Source organism: Candoia aspera, chromosome 3 (assembly GCF_035149785.1).
Source record: "Candoia aspera isolate rCanAsp1 chromosome 3, rCanAsp1.hap2, whole genome shotgun sequence".
NCBI lineage: Eukaryota > Metazoa > Chordata > Lepidosauria > Squamata > Boidae > Candoia > Candoia aspera.
Window position 1 is genome coordinate 54,559,536 of NC_086155.1, and position 18,886 is coordinate 54,578,421.

General features: G+C 40.0%; 1 protein-coding gene across 1 annotated transcript; it reads left to right on the forward strand.

Annotated features, from left to right (window-relative positions):
* The first annotated feature begins 220 nt into the window (after positions 1-220).
* On the forward strand, positions 221-13,463 carry LOC134493306 (embryonic pepsinogen-like). The gene is made up of 9 exons (XM_063297740.1): positions 221-316; positions 953-1,124; positions 1,831-1,948; positions 3,296-3,414; positions 6,055-6,254; positions 8,031-8,144; positions 8,632-8,776; positions 9,851-9,949; positions 13,108-13,463. Exons 1-9 carry the CDS (start codon positions 261-263, stop codon positions 13,243-13,245), a joined length of 1,161 nt encoding a protein of 386 aa, XP_063153810.1. The 5' UTR covers positions 221-260; the 3' UTR covers positions 13,246-13,463.
* The last annotated feature ends 5,423 nt before the right edge of the window (positions 13,464-18,886 follow it).

The following is an 18,886-nucleotide window of genomic DNA, read 5'->3' on the forward strand; positions in this document are numbered from 1 at the left end:
GATCAGGTAACGATCTACTGTGAAACAGAATGCATGGCAGTGTAGTCACTACAGCAATTGATACCCATCGGAGATGCTGATAAGATTTTAATATATTTACAGAGAGTAAAGTGAATTGGTTACTAGAGATTAGACTTCCTTTGTTTAATTATGATAACCTGTTATTCAGATGAAGGTGGTATTTCTAGTAGCTATAAAACAGCAACATGATGTAGAACAGGCACCAGCACATCTGGAACATCCTCAGTGGAAGGAGCAGCATGAAGTGCCTAGCAATTCTCTTCGCTGTTGTAGCTCTTTCTGAATGTTTTGTTCAGTTAGTCCTCATTTTATTACTAATATTTCCATCCCTGACAGCTGCAGCTGTTTGCTTGTTTATTTGATTTATTCCTGACTTTTCTACTCTATCAATACAAGGGGAGAAACTATGGATAGTGTATTCAGATTTAAAATTACATTTTTATTTGATATCATGCAAAGAGAGAGCGTACTGAGCCACTATTAAAGTCATTGTTATACTCTTTTAAGTATTGGTTTCAGTAAGATGTAAAAGTCATCTTAAATATTATCTGAGTCAGATATTAAATATCTAGAAACTAGTTAAAATTTCAACTAATGGTTTTGAAGTTTAGAGGTGGAATGAATTAACTTGCAGTACTTTCTTTATGCAGTTGTATCATCTATTACAATTGTGTAAATCCTTTGGATGTATGATTTATTATGTTCATGATTGTGGGCTCTATTAATATTTTTGATGCTGAAGGAGGCATCAATCAAGTTGAGTGCCCATGATATTTGATTTAAATCCATAAATGTTTTCATTTAATTTATAGGTAGGATAGATGACAATGTGAAACATTCTAACGTTTTTTTTATTATAAAGCAACACATACAGTAAATAGAGAGGAACAACAGCAACACAGAATCTAATCATTTTGTTCTTGTATACCAGGATTCACCTGCAGAAAGGAGAGAAACCTAGAGATATTCTCAGGAGGAAAAATTTGCTGGGAAGCCTCCTTCAGAAACATCATTATGACATTGGTACTAAGTATACAAAACAGTCTCCATTTGTTTTCAGTCCTGATCAGCTGGCTGATGAACCGCTATTGAACTACTTAGATGTAAGTTGGTGATTTTCTCTTCTTGATTTGATTTCTTTCTAGGAAAAAAATCCAGCTATTTTGATATTTCTGTTGCCACCCTCTGTGCTCCTTTGGGTCATGACTTAGTCAAAATGAAGCACTTTTAAGTTCCAGAATTAACTCTGACTCAAAATTAATAAAGGTTAAAATACACTAACTTTTCTATAGATCTTGCCTGAGGTTTATAGCGTGAGAGAAAGCAAACATATTTTTCCAAGAATAATGCCTTGAGATACTGAGAAATATGCTTGTTCTAGGCTCCATTTCAGCCTGTGTCCAGATGTTACATTTTGACATGGAAAAACTTTTCCCCAAATATATTTTATTAATTTCCTGTGATAAAAACTGTATTTGAACAAAAAGAAATTATTTTACCATTATAGATGTCTAAAGTGCAAGTGAAATAATGCCAGCTCAATTACTTTTATTTATGTGGCTAAAATAGCAACACACACACACACACACACACAGAAACAGAGCGTTTACATTCTGTTTATTCATTTTGTCTCCTTTTGTGTGATTCCTACCTTTTTGTATTACTCCCTTCTATGGGAGACATTTTTCCTCTTGTTTTATTTCATAACACTTAGGTTTATGGTGTTTATCACATGCATCAATATTAAAACACTGAAAACAGGATAAAGTCAAGCCTTGCAATGTATATTTGTTATTTACAAATTAACAGACAGAATATTATGGAACAATCTACATTGGAACACCACCGCAGGAATTCACTGTTGTGTTTGACACTGGATCATCAAATCTCTGGGTGCCTTCCATTTTCTGTAACAGTCGAGCATGTGGTAAGTAACTGCATTCATCCAAGTAGATCAAGTGGATTCATAGATATGCTAAATTATATGATCTTTATTGGATGGTAGTGATAGCAAAAACAGATAGAGGTTCACTGCATTACAGCCAGAAAATCCTGCAAGATGAAAAAAATGATTGAAGCCATTACTCTATTTAATGAAGAACTTCTCTAGACAGGGGTGCAGATCTGACAATGCCCTGCTCCCTGAAACGTCACTAACTGTCCTGAAGGCATGCAGTTGTAGAAGAATGCACATTGGCTTTCTTAAAAATGAGGAAAACTCATTTTGCAGCAGCGAAGGTCAATGCAGAGGGAAAACCTTTCACTGCCTTGTATACCCAGGGTGGCCTGTGTTTTCATGGAGAGGACATCTTGCCTGCGTCCCTCCCCTACTTTCACCACTCTTTAGCAACATGCTGGCTTGAAAAGCAGACCAAATGATACATTAAAGGAACAAAACTAGGTACATTATCATGCTACCGTGGTGAGCCCAAGAGTAGAAATATGCCTACTTTACTTTTTACTTTACTTTACTTTTTAAGATTGGTGGAAAGGTACAGGGTTAGGCATGAAGCTAAGTGGGCAGGATAAAGCAGTTGATTTCTGGTAACCAACTAAGCACTGGTTACTTTGCCTTTCTCTGAGCAAGACTACTGTCCATAAAGGGCAAGCACTCATTGGTTGGGCGTTCCCAACTTGTAAATGCTCCACCTCCACATGTACTTCCAAGGTTCAAAAGGATTTAGAATGGTAGAGAATGGCAGAGAACAACATCACATGAACTTTAAATTAGAATCAGAAGGGTTTGATTCTAGCTTTAGGGATAAGCCCACTGCATGCAACGTATCTTGGCTTCTAAGAATAAGCATGCATAGAATTTGGGTAACAGACTGCAATCTTCTAAGGAGTCTGTTGCACTGAATATAATGGGACTTGATTCTGAGAAGACATTTATATGACTGCACATGTAAATCTTAGTTTCTAAAAGCACAGGGTAATTTTCAGCTGAAGGTTTCAAGGTGGTCATGTTAAAATCAATTTGTTTCTTTGAAGACTGACACAAATAGTAGCAGATCATATTTTCCAGAAATAAAATGCTTTTTATATTAAGTGATATTCCTCTAGTAAAATAATTCTATCCACTGGTTTTATGAAACCATTTCCTTAATAGGCTAATAATAACTAGCATTTTTCAAATGCTCTGCACTGTAAAGTGTCGCAATATTTTTCTTTGGGCAGAAATGTTATACTGTATTGAGCTTGATATCCACCATTGATCAAAAGCTGTTTTAATGTTAATTAATGGCTAGTATTTTGTTTTGTTTTTTACTTTTAGCAAGGCATCGACGGTTTAATCCAAACCTTTCTTCTACTTTCACGAGCACACAACAGTCTATGTCCATTCAGTATGGTACAGGATACATGGAAGGCATGTTAGGATATGACACAGTGAAGGTAAAACCATGCTTTATATGGGTGCTTAAAAGATGAGAAGATAATATATGGCTAATAAAATGCATTTCCAACAACTGTGGTTCTTAGCAATTTTGGGAGTTAAAAAAGGATATTCCTCATTAACTCTTCTTTCTCCTGGGGTTCTAATACTGTGGTATCACAGTGTGACTGGGTTCTTTTTGAACTGGTGGTGTAGTTTGTTCTGTTAAGTGTGGCAATTGACACAGAAAAAAAAGACAGTGGAGGCTTTTATGCTTTTAACTATATACAGTGATGTTATTTACACCAGGTATTTAGATCAGGTGTATACAACACCTGGTGTCGGGTTTCCTCCAAGGTCTCTCTCACAGAAACTATCCCCCTCTATCTTGCCTGCTTCCTCCCCCTTTCTGTCTGTCTCCCTCCTGCCCATTTCTGGGCTTGACAAGAGAGAGAGAGAAAAGAATGGAATGGGCTGGAAATTCACTGTGCTCAGCACAGTCTGACCTTCTCCTGGATCTGCTCAGCCAAACACCTACTGCTTCTCCACTGGGGGAAGAACCTTTCTCGGGGTCTTCTGCCCAGTCCTTCCCCAGAGACCAGAGCTTTGCCACTGACAGCTGATCCCCTCCATCCCCCTCTTGGGTCTTGTGTGAAGCTGCTGCCTGCAGCCGGGTCCCTTCTTCCCCTCTTGGGCCTTGGGTGGAGATCTTGTCTCTCTGGGTCTTCACTTCCCTTCTTCCAGAGAAGCCACTCATGGACCTTTCTTCTCCCTTCCCAACCAGGAATTGACAACTGCTCTGCCCCCTTATCTTCTCTCTTCAACTTTTCTCTCCATCTACTCCTCTCAGTGCACAGACTTTTTCTCTCCACTCCTCCTCTCTCTGTCCAATTTTTGGTTACACTGGCAGGATGTCCCCCAGCAACTGAGGAGGTGGGTGTCCCCCCAGGGCTCCAGTTCCCAGCATCTATATGCCAGGCTGGACCAATGGGACTGCTGTCTCAACATTTGCCCACAACAGTCCTGGCCGACAGCCAGGTCAGCTCATCAATGGTTATGACAGCACAGCTGCCCTTCAAGGCCAGAACTGAGCTGCTTTCCCCATTACTCATTCCAATGGCTGGCTCATGCCAGCAGAACAGCAGCCATGCCAGGCCACTAAAAACCCATATGCCACAGGCAGAACCTGAGATTTAACTCTTTCATTTCTAGCTGCAAACCTAACAAAAATTTCTTCCAACTTTCTGGTTCCCAGGGCTATTCATGGGGGAGGGGGAGTTGAAGATGGCAGTCATGACAATTTGACCAAAGCCCACCTCTTTTTTTATGTACATTGCATTTTTGATCCTCCTGCAGATGCCCCTAGTGAAAAAGAAATAGAAAAAGGAACGCCATTACCATGAAGAGAATTTCCCCGCTTCCCATTTTAAATGTTATTTGCAATATAGATGAAAAAGAAAGGGTTAAATTTCTGCTCTCTACATGTTGCAGTTTGGAGAAAAATCATTCTTGATGAAAATGAATCTTGAGTTTAAAAAGAAAGCAAAACAGAAACAAAAAAACCAAACCCTAAACAAATGCTTTGTCCATCACTGGTGAGCTATTACGTTTAAAACTGGGTAACGATTTGTGATAGTTGTTATGAGTATATATGTTAAGGAATTAATTTAGAGAAAACTTTATCATCCATATAGTTTTTTTTAAATTAGCATTGTTGGAATCCTTGAAGGTGTTTATTTGGAAATTAGTTTCACTGAATTTAATTGGATCCTCTTGATTAAACAATGACATCTGGTGGAATCCAGGAAGGGCACCTTTTCTTTCTCCATGCCTGCCTTCTGGACTAGCATCCCTCAGAGATTTGTATGACTCCCACCCCAATGATGTTCAGGAAGTCTCTGGAAACCTGGCTGTTTCCACAGGCCTTGGGGTAGGGTTGAGCCCTAGAGGATTTCATTTGTCCAGGGGGTTGTTTTTTCTGGATGGACATGGTTTGTGTTTCTTATTGTTTTACTGTTTTTTTCAAATTATTATCTATTAAAGTTGTACACTGTCCAGAGTCTGTATGGCTTTACAGTTCAACCTCCCATGCTGGGCTATATTATCTGAACATATTAGAGACAGCAAGGCAAGGGTCTCTGGGGTTAGTGCTCAAAAAAGGCTAGATGGCAGCCACAACCTTGTGTTTGAAGCTCCTGCCCTTTTAAAAAATGTGCTGGGGTGGGTTTTTAAAAAGGGGCAGGGTTTCAAATTCATAGTTGTGGGCACCACCTTAACTTTATTGACACCCACCCACCCCCATCGACATCTCCATAGCAAGATCAAATGATCATTTCTATGACAGAGATGACATGCACAGAGTAGCTCACGCTGAGTTCTGTGCATGATGCCAGCAGCTACACCTTCACCTTAGAGCCCGAGAGTGTGATGAAATAGAATTTATGCTCATTTTGGGCAGACGCAGCCTCTTGAATCATTTTAATTAATTAGTAAAAGGGCCTGGCTGACTCGTTATTGTCCTGAATAATTATTTTACTTGTGTTCTGAAGAATATGACATGATGCTCATGGCAGTGGCCATCATTCATGATACCAGTAGTAACAGTCTGTTCTGTGATTCACCGGCTTGCTAGATAAAGGAGTACTCTGTTTCTCTTCTAGGTGTCCAGCTATATTGATACCAATCAACCATTTGGTTTGAGCACCAAAGAGCCAGGAAATGTTTTTACCTACGCAGAGTTTGATGGAATCCTGGGCTTAGCCTACCCTTGTATTGCTGTTGACCAAGTAACTCCTGTCTTTGATAATTTGATGCAAGAAGGTTTAGTGCAACAAGACTTGTTTTCTGTTTATCTCAGCAGGTAAATAATATTTTGATCTACCAGTAAGATTCCTTGTTGTTAGTGGTCGTGGTTAGTGGTCAGTGGTTAGCACCAGGGAACAGATTCCTTTGGCAGGCCAATCTTGTCACCTGTGGTGAATTTCGGTGGTGCCACTGGTTCTCAGGAAGGAGGCAGCACATTCCAAGGAGGTGGGGAAGATAAGAGGAGGCACAGTCTGGGAGGCAATAGTGGGAAAACAAAGAGGTTCAGGATAGCCCCACCCTGGAGCCTCCCAGGTTATTTCCCCTTAGCTTAGGTAGAGTAGCTTTAGTCTGGCAAGATTCTGTCAATATGGTGTGAGCAAATAAAGAACAGAAGTTTGAACGGACTGATTCTTCATTGTTCTTGGGCTGGGTCTGACATCACCTGAATAAGACAGCTGTTGTTCTACTGAACTTGCATTTGTGCAAAGGCCAAGCTTCTCATGGCAAGTTCTCATGAGGATTCTGCATTAGGTTTAATGTAGCATGGGATCTCTGTGATTCTGCAATGTCAACAGTAGTAGAGAGCTGAGCCAATGTATTTCTGAGTCAGCTGTGGTTTTGTTAAAATTAATGTTTTCTTTTGTAATTCTTTGAAATGCTGGAACTCCATAGAGTTTATGAACAGACTGTTTCCTTATTGGGGAGATCTTCTGCCATACCCCAGATCCTGGACTTGAGCTGGTCCTTCACAGAGAATGGTGGCTTGATGGCTTTGCAGCTCAACCACTCAGATTTTTTCCCCCATGTAACTGGACAAATATGCACAATATGCAGAAAAGTCTTGAATGGATGGGTGGAGAGGGAAAGTGCAAGCAATTGCCTTTGTTTTCTTTTGCTGCATGTGAAGACGAGGAACTTATTATTATTATTATTCTAGGGTCTGGGAGGGTAGCAGTGATTATTTGATATTCTTTCCTTCTTGTTCAAGGTCAACAGCTCTGAAGACAACAATATATTAACTTGAAGCTGTAACAGTACTAGGGATTTGTTCAGTGAAAATTTAAACTGTGCATAGATAGCAGGACCTTGGAAGGCAGAAGGATAGAGATCACCATTAAGTTTGGTAAAAGAGGTGAATTCATCCACCAACAGACATTGATTCAGTGTGAGATATTTAGCCATGTTATTAACTCTTTTGATAAGAGCATTTGAAGAAATGCACAGTTACTTTTTAATAGTGCTAAGCCATATTTCATTCTGCATCTGGTCATTCCTGTTCAACATCATGGAAAGGAAATTGCTTTCTTACACACCCTCCCCTTTCCCCCCACAAATGTTGGTGAAATTCTAATGAGAGAATTGCAGATTTCTCATACTCATCATAGTTAAACAGTGGCCAGAGTGGCCACAGCATACGTGTCTATGTGTATATGTGTGATGGGCCTATCTTTTCTTATTCAACCCTTTTAACTGTCTGCAATCTCTCTGGCTTCCCCCAGTTCTGTTAGACTCTCACGAAGCCATCATGAGAAAACCCCTCTTGTAGGGCTTTTCCAGATCAGGAAGTCAGGGAGGCTGCAGAGTGAAAGAGAGATATATAGCCAGAAAGTCAGAGTAACAATGACATCAACATCATCTGGCACTTTGCAACAATAAAATAGACTTTTAAAAAGTCACCTAAACAAACTCTAAGGCACCTTGTGAATAAGGCAAAAAACCAGTAACCTCTTTTCCATCCTAGCTGAAAATTGGAATATAAATGCTCACACAGCATTCATTTTTAATGTGCATGAATGGTTTGCCAACCTCATATTATATATTCACATTTCAGAACCGCATCTGGGAGCGTGATCACTTTTGGTGGAATAGATCAGTCTCATTATACTGGTTCTATTAACTGGATACCTGTTAGTGCACAAGGATACTGGCAGATTTCAGTGGACAGGTAAACAAGAATTGTTATAGGTATTGTTATTTGTAATAGATAATTTATTGATATTGTTGAGAAAAATTGATTGAGTTCTTCAGTACTATTGGACTTTACACTGGAAAGTTTTACCAAGGGTCACGACCTAAAGGGATCACGACCTAAAGGGATAAGAAGGGAAGAGAAAGGAAGAGGTATAATACTGAGCTGCTGTACTTTAGTTTACTTTAGATAAATCAAGCTGGCAACTGCTAGGAAGAAAAATGCTGTTGATTGTACATGGCACTTTACATACTGGAAGAACAGAGGTTCCTGCCCTAAAGAGCTTCCCAGCTATGTGTATTTTAACTGCTTTCTGCAATTTCAAACACATATCCTGGTTTAATACAGTACAGAGCCATATCAGTCACCCTCAGGATAGCTTCCTTAGGAACATGGTTATTATATTTTAATAAGTGGTAGCCTTTTTCATCATCATCATCATCTCATGATTTCTATTTCTTAGTGTTTTAGTGAATGGCCAGAACATTGCCTGCAGTGGTGGTTGTCAAGCAATTGTTGATACAGGTACTTCCCTCTTGGCTGGCCCACCATCTGACATAAAGAACATCCAAAATGCCATTGGAGCGTATCAGGGGCTGAATGGTCAGGTAAGATTAAACCCCTTATTCTCTGCCATTGTATTTGCCATTTGCTGCATTTGAAAGAAGCTCCTACTCATCTTTATCACACTGATGTCCATATAATACCAGGCTGCTAGGGGTTAGGTTTAGAAATATGTGAATTGGTAGATTTCTGATTTGTGTTACTGCTCAATTTGCAGTATGGATTTCCATTTCAGCAAATTTCTGCCTGGATATTTCATTAAAAATCCAAATGTACATTTGATGGTCCTGCTGGGGTAGAGCTGGGTTGTACTCATAAAGTGTATGAGATGGCCATGAGTTGTGGCTCTAAAAAAAATTAAACAGCAAAGAATATTAAATCTCCCTAGGGATTGCTTATTTTTTGAAACACTTCCTGGATTTATCATGTAATCACCCAAGCTCACTTCAGAATAATCTTATTGGCAACAAAAAAATCACTTTTCTTTCCCTGAACAAGCTTTTTTTCATGCAGGCCATTATATCTTGGTTCACAATTTCAGCAGCTGATAGCATCTCCTTAAGAATAGGGAATCTAGTTTCTAATGAGAATGTAATGAATGAATTAGTTATTAGTTGGTGAATTGATGGATGATGACGCAGTAAAGAAACTCTGGTTTGATTATTATTTTCAGTCTGTTCTACACGTATCCCCGTGTACTGCTCAGTTTTGAGCATTATAGGGGATACAGGACTACTGCTATTGTTGGGCAAGTGCAGCAGCTGCATCAGGCACCTAATTTCAGAAGTCATTAAATGTCAATTAGTTAATTATCTTACAATTGTAATTTTATTCCAAGAAGAGGGAGAGGCACTTGAAGAAATTTCTTCCTCTTTGGTTAACTGCCAAAGTAACTGGGACTATCTTGATTTGCAAGGTGGAGTTCACCCCAAGCATAAAACTTTTTCAAGTGGCTCAGGAGAGTTATTTGAATTAAATAATGAGTTACTGCTTAGGAAATCAATTTTACTTTCTTGAGATTTCATAAGTGGAGCAAAAGTGCTACATTTTGTGATTTTTTAATTTATTATCCATTGTGATCAGAATAATTCAAGAACACTCTTCCTTATTTCCTGTAGTATATGATCAGCTGCAGCAATCTCTCCAATATGCCTAATATTGTTTTTGTGATCAATGGAATCCACTATCCACTAAAGCCATCAGCCTATACTCTGCAGGTACGTAATAGATTTGGGTTTGTACTCAGTACTTGTTTACAGGTTCAGCTGGTTCTATGCAGATTAGAAGTGCATAACTCTTTCCAAAGGCAAGAGATGAAAATGGAAAGATGGAAGCAATCTTTTGGAAGAAATGGGTCATAAGGATTGGAGATGCTCTTTTGAAGAGCATCTCAAATTCAAGGATGGAGATGCTCTTTGGAGGAGCAACCACACCTGCACTCACATAGTATTACATCAGCACAGGCTTGATCTGGATAAGGTTTTTGATTTTTAGTAATTTTGTCCTGCCAGGTACATGCTTATCACCATCAATACTTTTTGATCCAAAAGTTGAAATATGATGTTGCAAGTGTTTGTTTAGCTGTTCTAGGAAAGGCAAAATGTGCAAGAAAATAATGCTGTTTTCCCCTCAGTTCCTCTTTGCAGAGAAAAATTGCAAAATCTCACTTTCTTCATTTTCTTTTTAAGACCACAGTGTGTATTCTTGCAATAGAAAAGAAAAAAAAATGCCCACCTGCTGTTCTAATTTTTACTACTTGAAGTCAGAGGATTACGCTAAAGAAAAGGGAAGGACATATAATCTAGATATATCATGATATATTTTATGTGGACATTTTTTAAAATCTGTTCAATCATGTCCAGTTCTCAGAGACTGCCTGGATAAGTTACTGCAGTTTTCTTAGCAAGGTTTTTGGGAAGTGGTTTGTCACTGACTTCTTCCTAGGGCTGAGAAAAGAAGTCAATGGCAAACCACTTCCCAAAAACCTTGCTAAAAAAACTGCAGGGACTTGCCCAGGCAGTCTCTGAGAATGAGATGTAAAGCTATAGTCTGGCAAGTTTTATTATTCCCCTCTTCCAGATTGTTGTTTATTCATTTAGTCGCTTCCGACTCTTCGTGACTTCATGGACCAGCCCACGCCAGAGCTTCCTGTCGGTCGTCAACACCCCCAGCTCCCCCAGGGACGAGTCCATCACCTCTAGAATATCATCCATCCATCTTGCCCTTGGTCGGCCCCTCTTCCTTTTGCCTTCCACTCTCCCTAGCATCAGCATCTTCTCCAGGGTGTCCTGTCTTCTCATTATGTGGCCAAAGTATTTCAGTTTTGCCTTTAATATCATTCCCTCAAGTGAGCAGTCTGGCTTGATTTCCTGGAGGATGGACTGGTTGGATCTTCTTGCAGTCCAAGGCACTCTCAGAATTTTCCTCCAACACCACAGTTCAAAAGCATCGATCTTCCTTCGCTCAGCCTTCCTTATGGTCCAGCTCTCGCAGCCATATGTTACTATAGGGAACACCATTGCTTTAACTATGCGGGCCTTTGTTGTCAGTGTGATGTCTCTGCTCTTAACTATTTTATCGAGATTTGTCATTGCTCTTCTTCCAAGGATTAAGCGTCTTCTGAATTCCTGACTGCAGTCAGCATCTGCAGTAATCTTTGCACCTAGAAATACAAAGTCTTTCACTGCTTCTACATTTTCTCCCTCTATTTGCCAGTTATCAATCAAGCTGGTTGCCATAATCTTGGTTTTTTTGAGGTTTAGCTGCAAACCAGCTTTTGCACTTTCTTCTTTCACCTTCATCATAAGGCTCCTCAGTTCCTCTTCGCTTTCAGCCATCAAAGTGGTATCATCTGCATATCTGAGATTGTTAATGTTTCTTCCAGAGATTTTAACTCCAGCCTTGGATTCCTCAAGCCCAGCATGTCGCATGATGTGTTCTGCATACAAGTTGAATAGGTAGGGTGAGAGTATACAGCCCTGCCGTACTCCTTTCCCAATCCTAAACCAGTCAGTTGTTCCGTGGTCTGTTCTTACTGTTGCTACTTGGTCGTTATACAGATTCTTCAGGAGGCATACAAGATGACTTGGTATCCCCATACCACTAAGAACTTCTCTTCCAGATACTGCTATACAAAACTATGCTAACACAGCATAGTTATGTTCCCACAGCAAAATGAAAGCACAAGAATAGCAGTAAAACAAAAGCCCCAATGTAACACTCTTAGAAGATCCTTCCCAGCATTCCTGACCTATCTGCAATAGACCTACCAAATATTGATGCTTGCTGATAATATACTAGGACATCTTATCCAATTCAACTCTCCAAATGTGTTGGGATTATAATTCCAGGAATTCTAAAATAGCATGGGCCGTAATTTTAGCTATGCTGTCTGGGAATTCTAGGCATTGTCCCAACACATCTGAGTAACATAGGTTGAGGGGCCTGCCTATATTACCTATGCATGGAGGATACTGATCAGTGAGTACTTCCTGTGCAACCATTACACCAAAACGATAACATAGAACCAAGTCCATCACCCTGTGCGAAAATAGGCTGCCAAGGAGTCTTCTCCATTATAGCATCTCATGGCTCAATGGATATGTGGAAAAGACAGCCCACCTCCAAACCTGAATCTCCTTATAGTATGTATACAGTATATGTGCTTAGTGAATTAGTCCATTTTTGAGTTCACATAACACTTAAACTATAAATGAATGGAACAAGCTGGTTTGCACAACATGCTAAGCTGCAAGAATCAAACCAAGGTTTACACTAACCAAGCTTATCCATGGGTTTGGATGCATCTGTAAAGTTTTTAACTGACTTTCAACAGTGTTATTCTCCTGAAAATTTATACTCCTGATGGTTCTTGTGTTATCAATGCCCTTCTGGATTAAAAGTAATACCAAAACAACAGTATTACAATGTCCACATAAATTCACTGGCAATTTTTTTCCTGTACTAGCAGAAAGAGTTTTAATGCTATCCTGTCCCACTGTATATCTGCTGGCACAGTTTAAAGATAGGATAATATTGCAGTTCAGTGATTTTCTCAGTGGAGCAGTACACAAAGCATGTTGCAAGTCTGTAATCTCCGTGCAGCTTTTAAAGAGCTTTCTTATGTGGACAATTGGATTTTTATTCCTTTGGATATCATTTTATTAACAGTCTGTCTACATAGCATACACCAGAGTTTACTATTTTATTTAGTTTATTCTTTCCTTTATATTTTTTTTCTAGGGAACACTTGCTTGTCTTTTTGTGTTTGAATGTTATCTGGTACATTTTGAATGAAGTTAATTCACTGAATAATCCATGCACAGATTCAATCTTAAAGTTGTTTTATTGTTGTTGTTTTCTTCTTTCTCTCTAGATGGCCCCAGGCTATTGCAGCAGCGGTTTCCAACCCACTGGTCAGGATCTCTGGATCCTGGGAGATGTGTTCATAAGAGAATACTATAGCATTTTTGACAGAGGCAACAATCAAGTTGGCCTGGCAAAGGCAATCTAGAAAAAATTCTGCTTTTTACAATACTGAATACTGTACCTGTTTGTTTAATCAACCCATCCAGTTGTATTTCAACTTCACAGCAATGAATTGAGCTAACTCTAGTCATGTCCTTTTAAACATAATAGCTGATACATTTCAATAATTTGCAAATAATAGCATTATTCAGGTAGCTCTGTTCACCACTGCATGCAAAAAAATAAATAATACCTTGTTCCAAAGTTGTGTTGTTTGCATATTATTTATTTATTTATTTATCAAATTTATTCCCCACCCATCTCACTCAGAGTGACTCTGGGTGGGTTACATAAAACAGGAATAAAACATTAATTAAAATACAATATAACAGTAAAACAGTACAGTAAAAACTACAGTAAACAGTAGTCTTCTTAATAAATAATAAGAGTAAATATATTCATGCCAGCTTGCATGAATTATAATAAAAATATATTAGATTCCTAGACTGGCAGAAGACAGTCTCCAGGTAGAGATTATACTTGCACATTGGTCATAACTACCTCCCAACTGACTCTTTGAAAGGATTATATGTGTTCCTTGTTAGATAGAAGAGACTGGTCTTTGAAATAAAATATTTTCTTACTAAGTTCCCATATGCTGCTATGGCATTGCCAGATATTTAAAATATGTAGGGCTCAGAATTATGAGGCTCAAATCAGTAGAAAACGGGCAATGCAACTTTAAGGTTCTTCCTTACATCTGCAGAAATGTACTTTTCTTCCACCCTTAACTTGGGAGGAAAGTATGTTGGCCTAAAAAGCACTGCCCCCATAGCCTACCTTTACAGCACCTTAGCAACCAAGCCAGTGTTGCTGCTCACACACATTGTAACTTGTGGGACCTTCAGGGCAACAGTTGGCAGAATCTCTGATGTCCATCCCTGTCCCATCAGGGTCATTTACAGATTTGCCAATCACTCCCTGAATGTGTGGCAAGCCAAGGTTGGGGAACTTCAAACATGGCCTGACCTTCCTCTGCGGCCAGCTAGAATATTATCTGGGGATGGTTTGTTTCTGGTAGTTCACAATCAACCTTTATTTATTGTCTGTTTGTTTGTCATAGGAATAGGTGTCCTCAGGCTCCTGAATGATTGGAAGGCTGATATTCCCATGGCAAAGTACCCTGTAGTTTTCAAGACTGCTTCATTGGAAAATACAGGCTAAGCCACCCCATGGCTTCACTGCTTCTCCTTGTCTTCACTTTCATGTTGAACTGCCTGCCTCAGCAGCCCCTTGGTCTGGCTTCACTGCCACCCCTTTAGTCATCTCTCAACTACTCCTTCAGCACAGTGACCACCTGCCAGTCTCCTCTCTATAATCTGGCACCAATCTACCTGGCCTTCTTGAACCATCTGCCTACCTTGCCTTATGGGACCAGTCCCTGCAGCAACTTAGTCAGGGTCCTGCTCTACCACTGAATCTCTGCTCCAGCTGGCCTTGGTGCTTTGCTAAAGGAGCTTCTTGAGCATAACATTTTGTGTGGTGTTGGATGTTCAGTATCCTAAATTTCAACCTTTCAATCCTGAGTCAGAAGCTGAAAATAAGATAATTGACATCTGGTTAGTCTTATGGACAGAACTTAAAAAAAATAATAATAATAAGGTGAGGTGCCCATCTGTCTGACAGCCACAGCAAAAATGGCCATGGAGCACAAAGTCCTAGAGTGGGCCTTTTGGAGCCTAGCGGACCTCTGACAGCTATACCTCCATGTAGAGCTCCATGTAGCCTAGAAACTCGTGAAAAATCCACAAAAGATAGAAAAGACTTTTTTGTGTTAAAACACCTTAGCCTGCCTCACCAGCAGGCTGGTAACATGATGAAGGCTCCATTGTGAAGAATGTCCTTGGCAAATAATAAGCGGGGTGTCTTCATGCCACAGCAAGCAGAACGTGAGTCCTTTGAAAAATTACACTTCATTGAAGACAAAGCCAATTCATTTCCTACCCAAATCTTTTTGAACAAAATAAACTTAGCTCATATGAAAGGAGTGATAGGTCACCAAAAAAGTATATATATGGGCAATCTAGACTTGTAGAAATTGTTTCAGTTTGCTTAAAGCTCAGAAAGTTTGAGGTTATCAATTGATGCTATTGATGGAGGCTTTCTCCCATACACCTTTAATTGCCAAAACCTGGGGAGTAGGTTTGGCCCCTGTCCTCTTTCAACAATGGGAGAGACCATTTATGAGGTTTGCCCTGGGGCCTGGAGTGCTCTAGATACTGTTCAGAAGCATTGGTTAGCCCTTATGAGAAACAAAATGCTGAACTAAGATGGCCCTTGGCTTAATTCAGCAGGGCTATTCTTACGTTCTGAAGTGATCAGGAGACTGGCAAGTAAGTGCTAGTGGGGACTGAGGGAACTGACTATGTTAAGGAAAAGGAAGCAGAAGTCAGAGAAAAGGGGGAAAGGAAGGAAAGACGAAAGGAAAGGGGAATTGGGATAGGGAGGGGGCAGCAGTAACTGGGTCCAGTGGAAGAGACAGGGAACCTGGAAAGAGGGTGCTGGTTCTCTCTTCCTCTGCTCTAAATTGTATGAGGTTGTTTCTATGTGGAGGGAACTTGTGATTCTTCTCTATTTGCAGAGAAACAAAGAGGGTGCTGCTGATGTATGATCAGTGTGCAAAGCAGGCCGTGCACAGATATCAAGAGGAGTCATGCCACATATGCAAGATCATTTAGAAGATTAAACCATCTTTTAGAAAGAAACAGATAATCAACATTCTCTTTCCCTCCCCTTTTTTCTCATTTCCAGAAAGAACAATCGGGGAGGAGGAGGAGGAAGAAAGAAGGAAGAAGGAAGAAGAAGAAAGCTTACATTAGTTGAATTTGCCATATGGCCAACTGTTCTCTTCCCAGTTCTGCCTTACTTTTAACTAGGACACCTCATTTGTATGGCAATATTTTTTTTCCTGGGTAAGGGGGGATCATCTTTTGACATTTATTGCAGGAATTTTTGACTCCTGGGCAAGGACAGTAGATATGATTTTCACAGGAGAGATTGTACCAAGTGAAAGGGGAAGGTTAATTCTTCTTTCTTCACTTTCAACTCCCATGAACTCAATCTGCATAGAAATTAATTGGAGGTGGGGGGAGGAGGGACACTTTTATTGACCTCAGTGGAAATTTAGAGCTCAGGAAAAATAGATCCAGAGCTATGGTCCCAGGCTTAGCAACAACATAATCCACCACCTAATTTATTTCTGAAAAATATAGGCAGGAAACTCAGACTCAGGAACTAGCAACATATGAGGTTGTGGGTATATTTCACGTAAAGTATACCCCTTTATTGTGAAACAATATTTGTACAAAAAGAAGGGGGGGATTAAGTAAACAATAAATAGAGAAAACATCAGCTAGTGAAATTATTAGCTAAGTTCAACGAATTAATGAATTTTAAATACTTTTTTTTATTACAGAACAAAACAAACACTTTGGGGCAAGCTATGGGGCTGATGGGAACAGCTTAAAACAAAAATAATATTGTAGGAAAAAATCTTTTTACAAGCAATGATAATGAAAGCAGTTGCTATGACTTAAGCTCCATTTTCAATTATACAGAAAAGGAGCTTGATTGCATTTTTAAATCAACATCAACCTTTTATAAACTATTCCTAAATATTCAAATCTATCTGGATTGATATGATCCTGAAGCTGTTTCTTACTAATGAATTGTAATTTTTTGTACTGGCATGGTTGTAGAACCTTCCAATCTTTACCACAATTTAAATCTGTTAGGGATCAGTCTGAGTCTTCAGGTTCAGAAGCTGAAGAGCTTGACCAATCTGAGCCTCAGCCCCACCACAGGAATTGGCTGAAGAGAGTATTGCTGAGAAGGTACAGGTGCAGTGCAGGCTAAGTCAGCTAACACAGAACCTGAGCTAGGCAAGTCCCATCCCAAGAAGACACCACAAGTTGAGAAAAGAGGAGCAAAGGAAGCTGAGTCATCCACTTGAAAGAAAGAAGTGTGACTCAGCAAATTAGCCATACTAATAGGTATAGACCAGTGTTTCTCAGCCTTAGCAACTTTAAGGTGTGTGGACTTCTACTCCCAGAATTCCCCAGCCAGCTTTGGGAGTGGAAGTCCAAACACCTTAAAGTTGCTAAGGTTGAGAAACACTGGTCTATACTGTATAAGTATGGTCTGTATAAAGGAAACTGCACCTTGACTGGTTCTTTGTGGCAATCAACATTACACATCCCCCCACACACAGACACATACCGCCTACCTCCTAGCCTAACTGTGTGGTGCTTTGGCTTTCTTGGATAACCTGGCTGAATTTGGGTCTGGAAACTGACCACTCTTGGATCATTTCTAAACTAGTGTTTTGTCTCTCTGGACCATCTCAGTTGTGTTTTCCTTCTCTAAGCAGAAACGTCTGTAGTTTGCAATGTGTTTATCTTACCACAGTTAAGGATTTATGATTGCAATAAATACCTTGAGTTTTGGCAGCACAAAAAAGAATCTATTGATTGGTTTTATTTAAAATACATTGTGGCTATGAGGAGGAATGCTGCTGTCAAGCTACTGCTATGTTGGCATCTCCTTTGTATTCTTTCAACCCATGTTCAGCCTATTAGTACACACTATATTCCCTAACTTCAGCAAAGGATCGTTACCTTGTCATGGTGCTGGAGCTTGAGCATCTCAATGAAGCCATGAGCTAAACCGTGAAGGGCCACCCAAGACGGGAAGGTCATGACAGAGAGGTCAGACTAAATGCGATCCCTGGGGAAGGTAATGGCAACCCACCCCAGTATTCTTGCCGTGAAAACTCAATGGATCAGTACAACCAGAGATATGTCGGTATACCATCGGAAGATGAGACCCCCAGGTCAGAAGATGGTCAAAATGCTACTGGGGAGGAACAGAGGATGAGTTCAACTAGCCCCAGATGTGATGACGCAGCTAGCTCAAAGCCGAAAGGACGGCTAGCGGCCGACGGTGCTGGCGGTGAACGGCGAATCCGATGTTCTAAGGATCAACACACCATTGGAACCTGGAATGTAAGACCTATGAGCCAGGGCAAATTGGATGTGGTTATTGGTGAGATGTCAAGATTAAAGATAGACATTTTGGGCGTCAGTGAACTGAAATGGACTGGAATGGGCCACTTCACATCAAATGACCACCAGATCTACTATTGTGGACAAGAGGACCACAGAAGAAATGGAGTAGCCTTCATAATTAATAGTAAAGTGGCTAAAGCAGTGCTTGGATACAACCCAAAAAACGACAGAATGATCTCAATTCGGATTCAGGGCAAGCCATCTAACATCACAGTGATCCAAATATACGCCCCAACCACAAATGCTGAAGTAGCTGAAGTAGAGCAGTTCTATGAGGATCTGCAGCACCTACTGGACAACACGCCTAAAAGAGATATTATTTTCATCACAGGAGACTGGAATGCTAAGGTGGGCAGTCAAATGACACCTGGGATTACAGGTAAGCATGGCCTGGGAGAACAAAACGAAGCAGGACATAGGCTGATAGAATTTTGCCAAGACAATTCACTCTGCATAACAAACACTCTCTTCCAACAACCTAAGAGACGGCTTTATACATGGACTTCACCAGATGGACAACACCGAAATCAGATTGATTACATCCTTTGCAGCCAAAAGTGG

What these genes read in the sequence shown, in the direction of transcription:
- LOC134493306 (XM_063297740.1), top strand. Translation starts at nt 261, where the DNA reads ATGAAGTGCCTAGCAATTCTCTTCGCTGTTGTAGCTCTTTCTGAATGT. An exon ending in CGCTATTGAACTACTTAGAT is followed by an intron (nt 1,125 to 1,830) that starts GTAAGTTGGTGA and finishes ACAAATTAACAG; the next exon opens with ACAGAATATTATGGAACAAT. An exon ending in CTGTAACAGTCGAGCATGTG is followed by an intron (nt 1,949 to 3,295) that starts GTAAGTAACTGC and finishes TTTTACTTTTAG; the next exon opens with CAAGGCATCGACGGTTTAAT.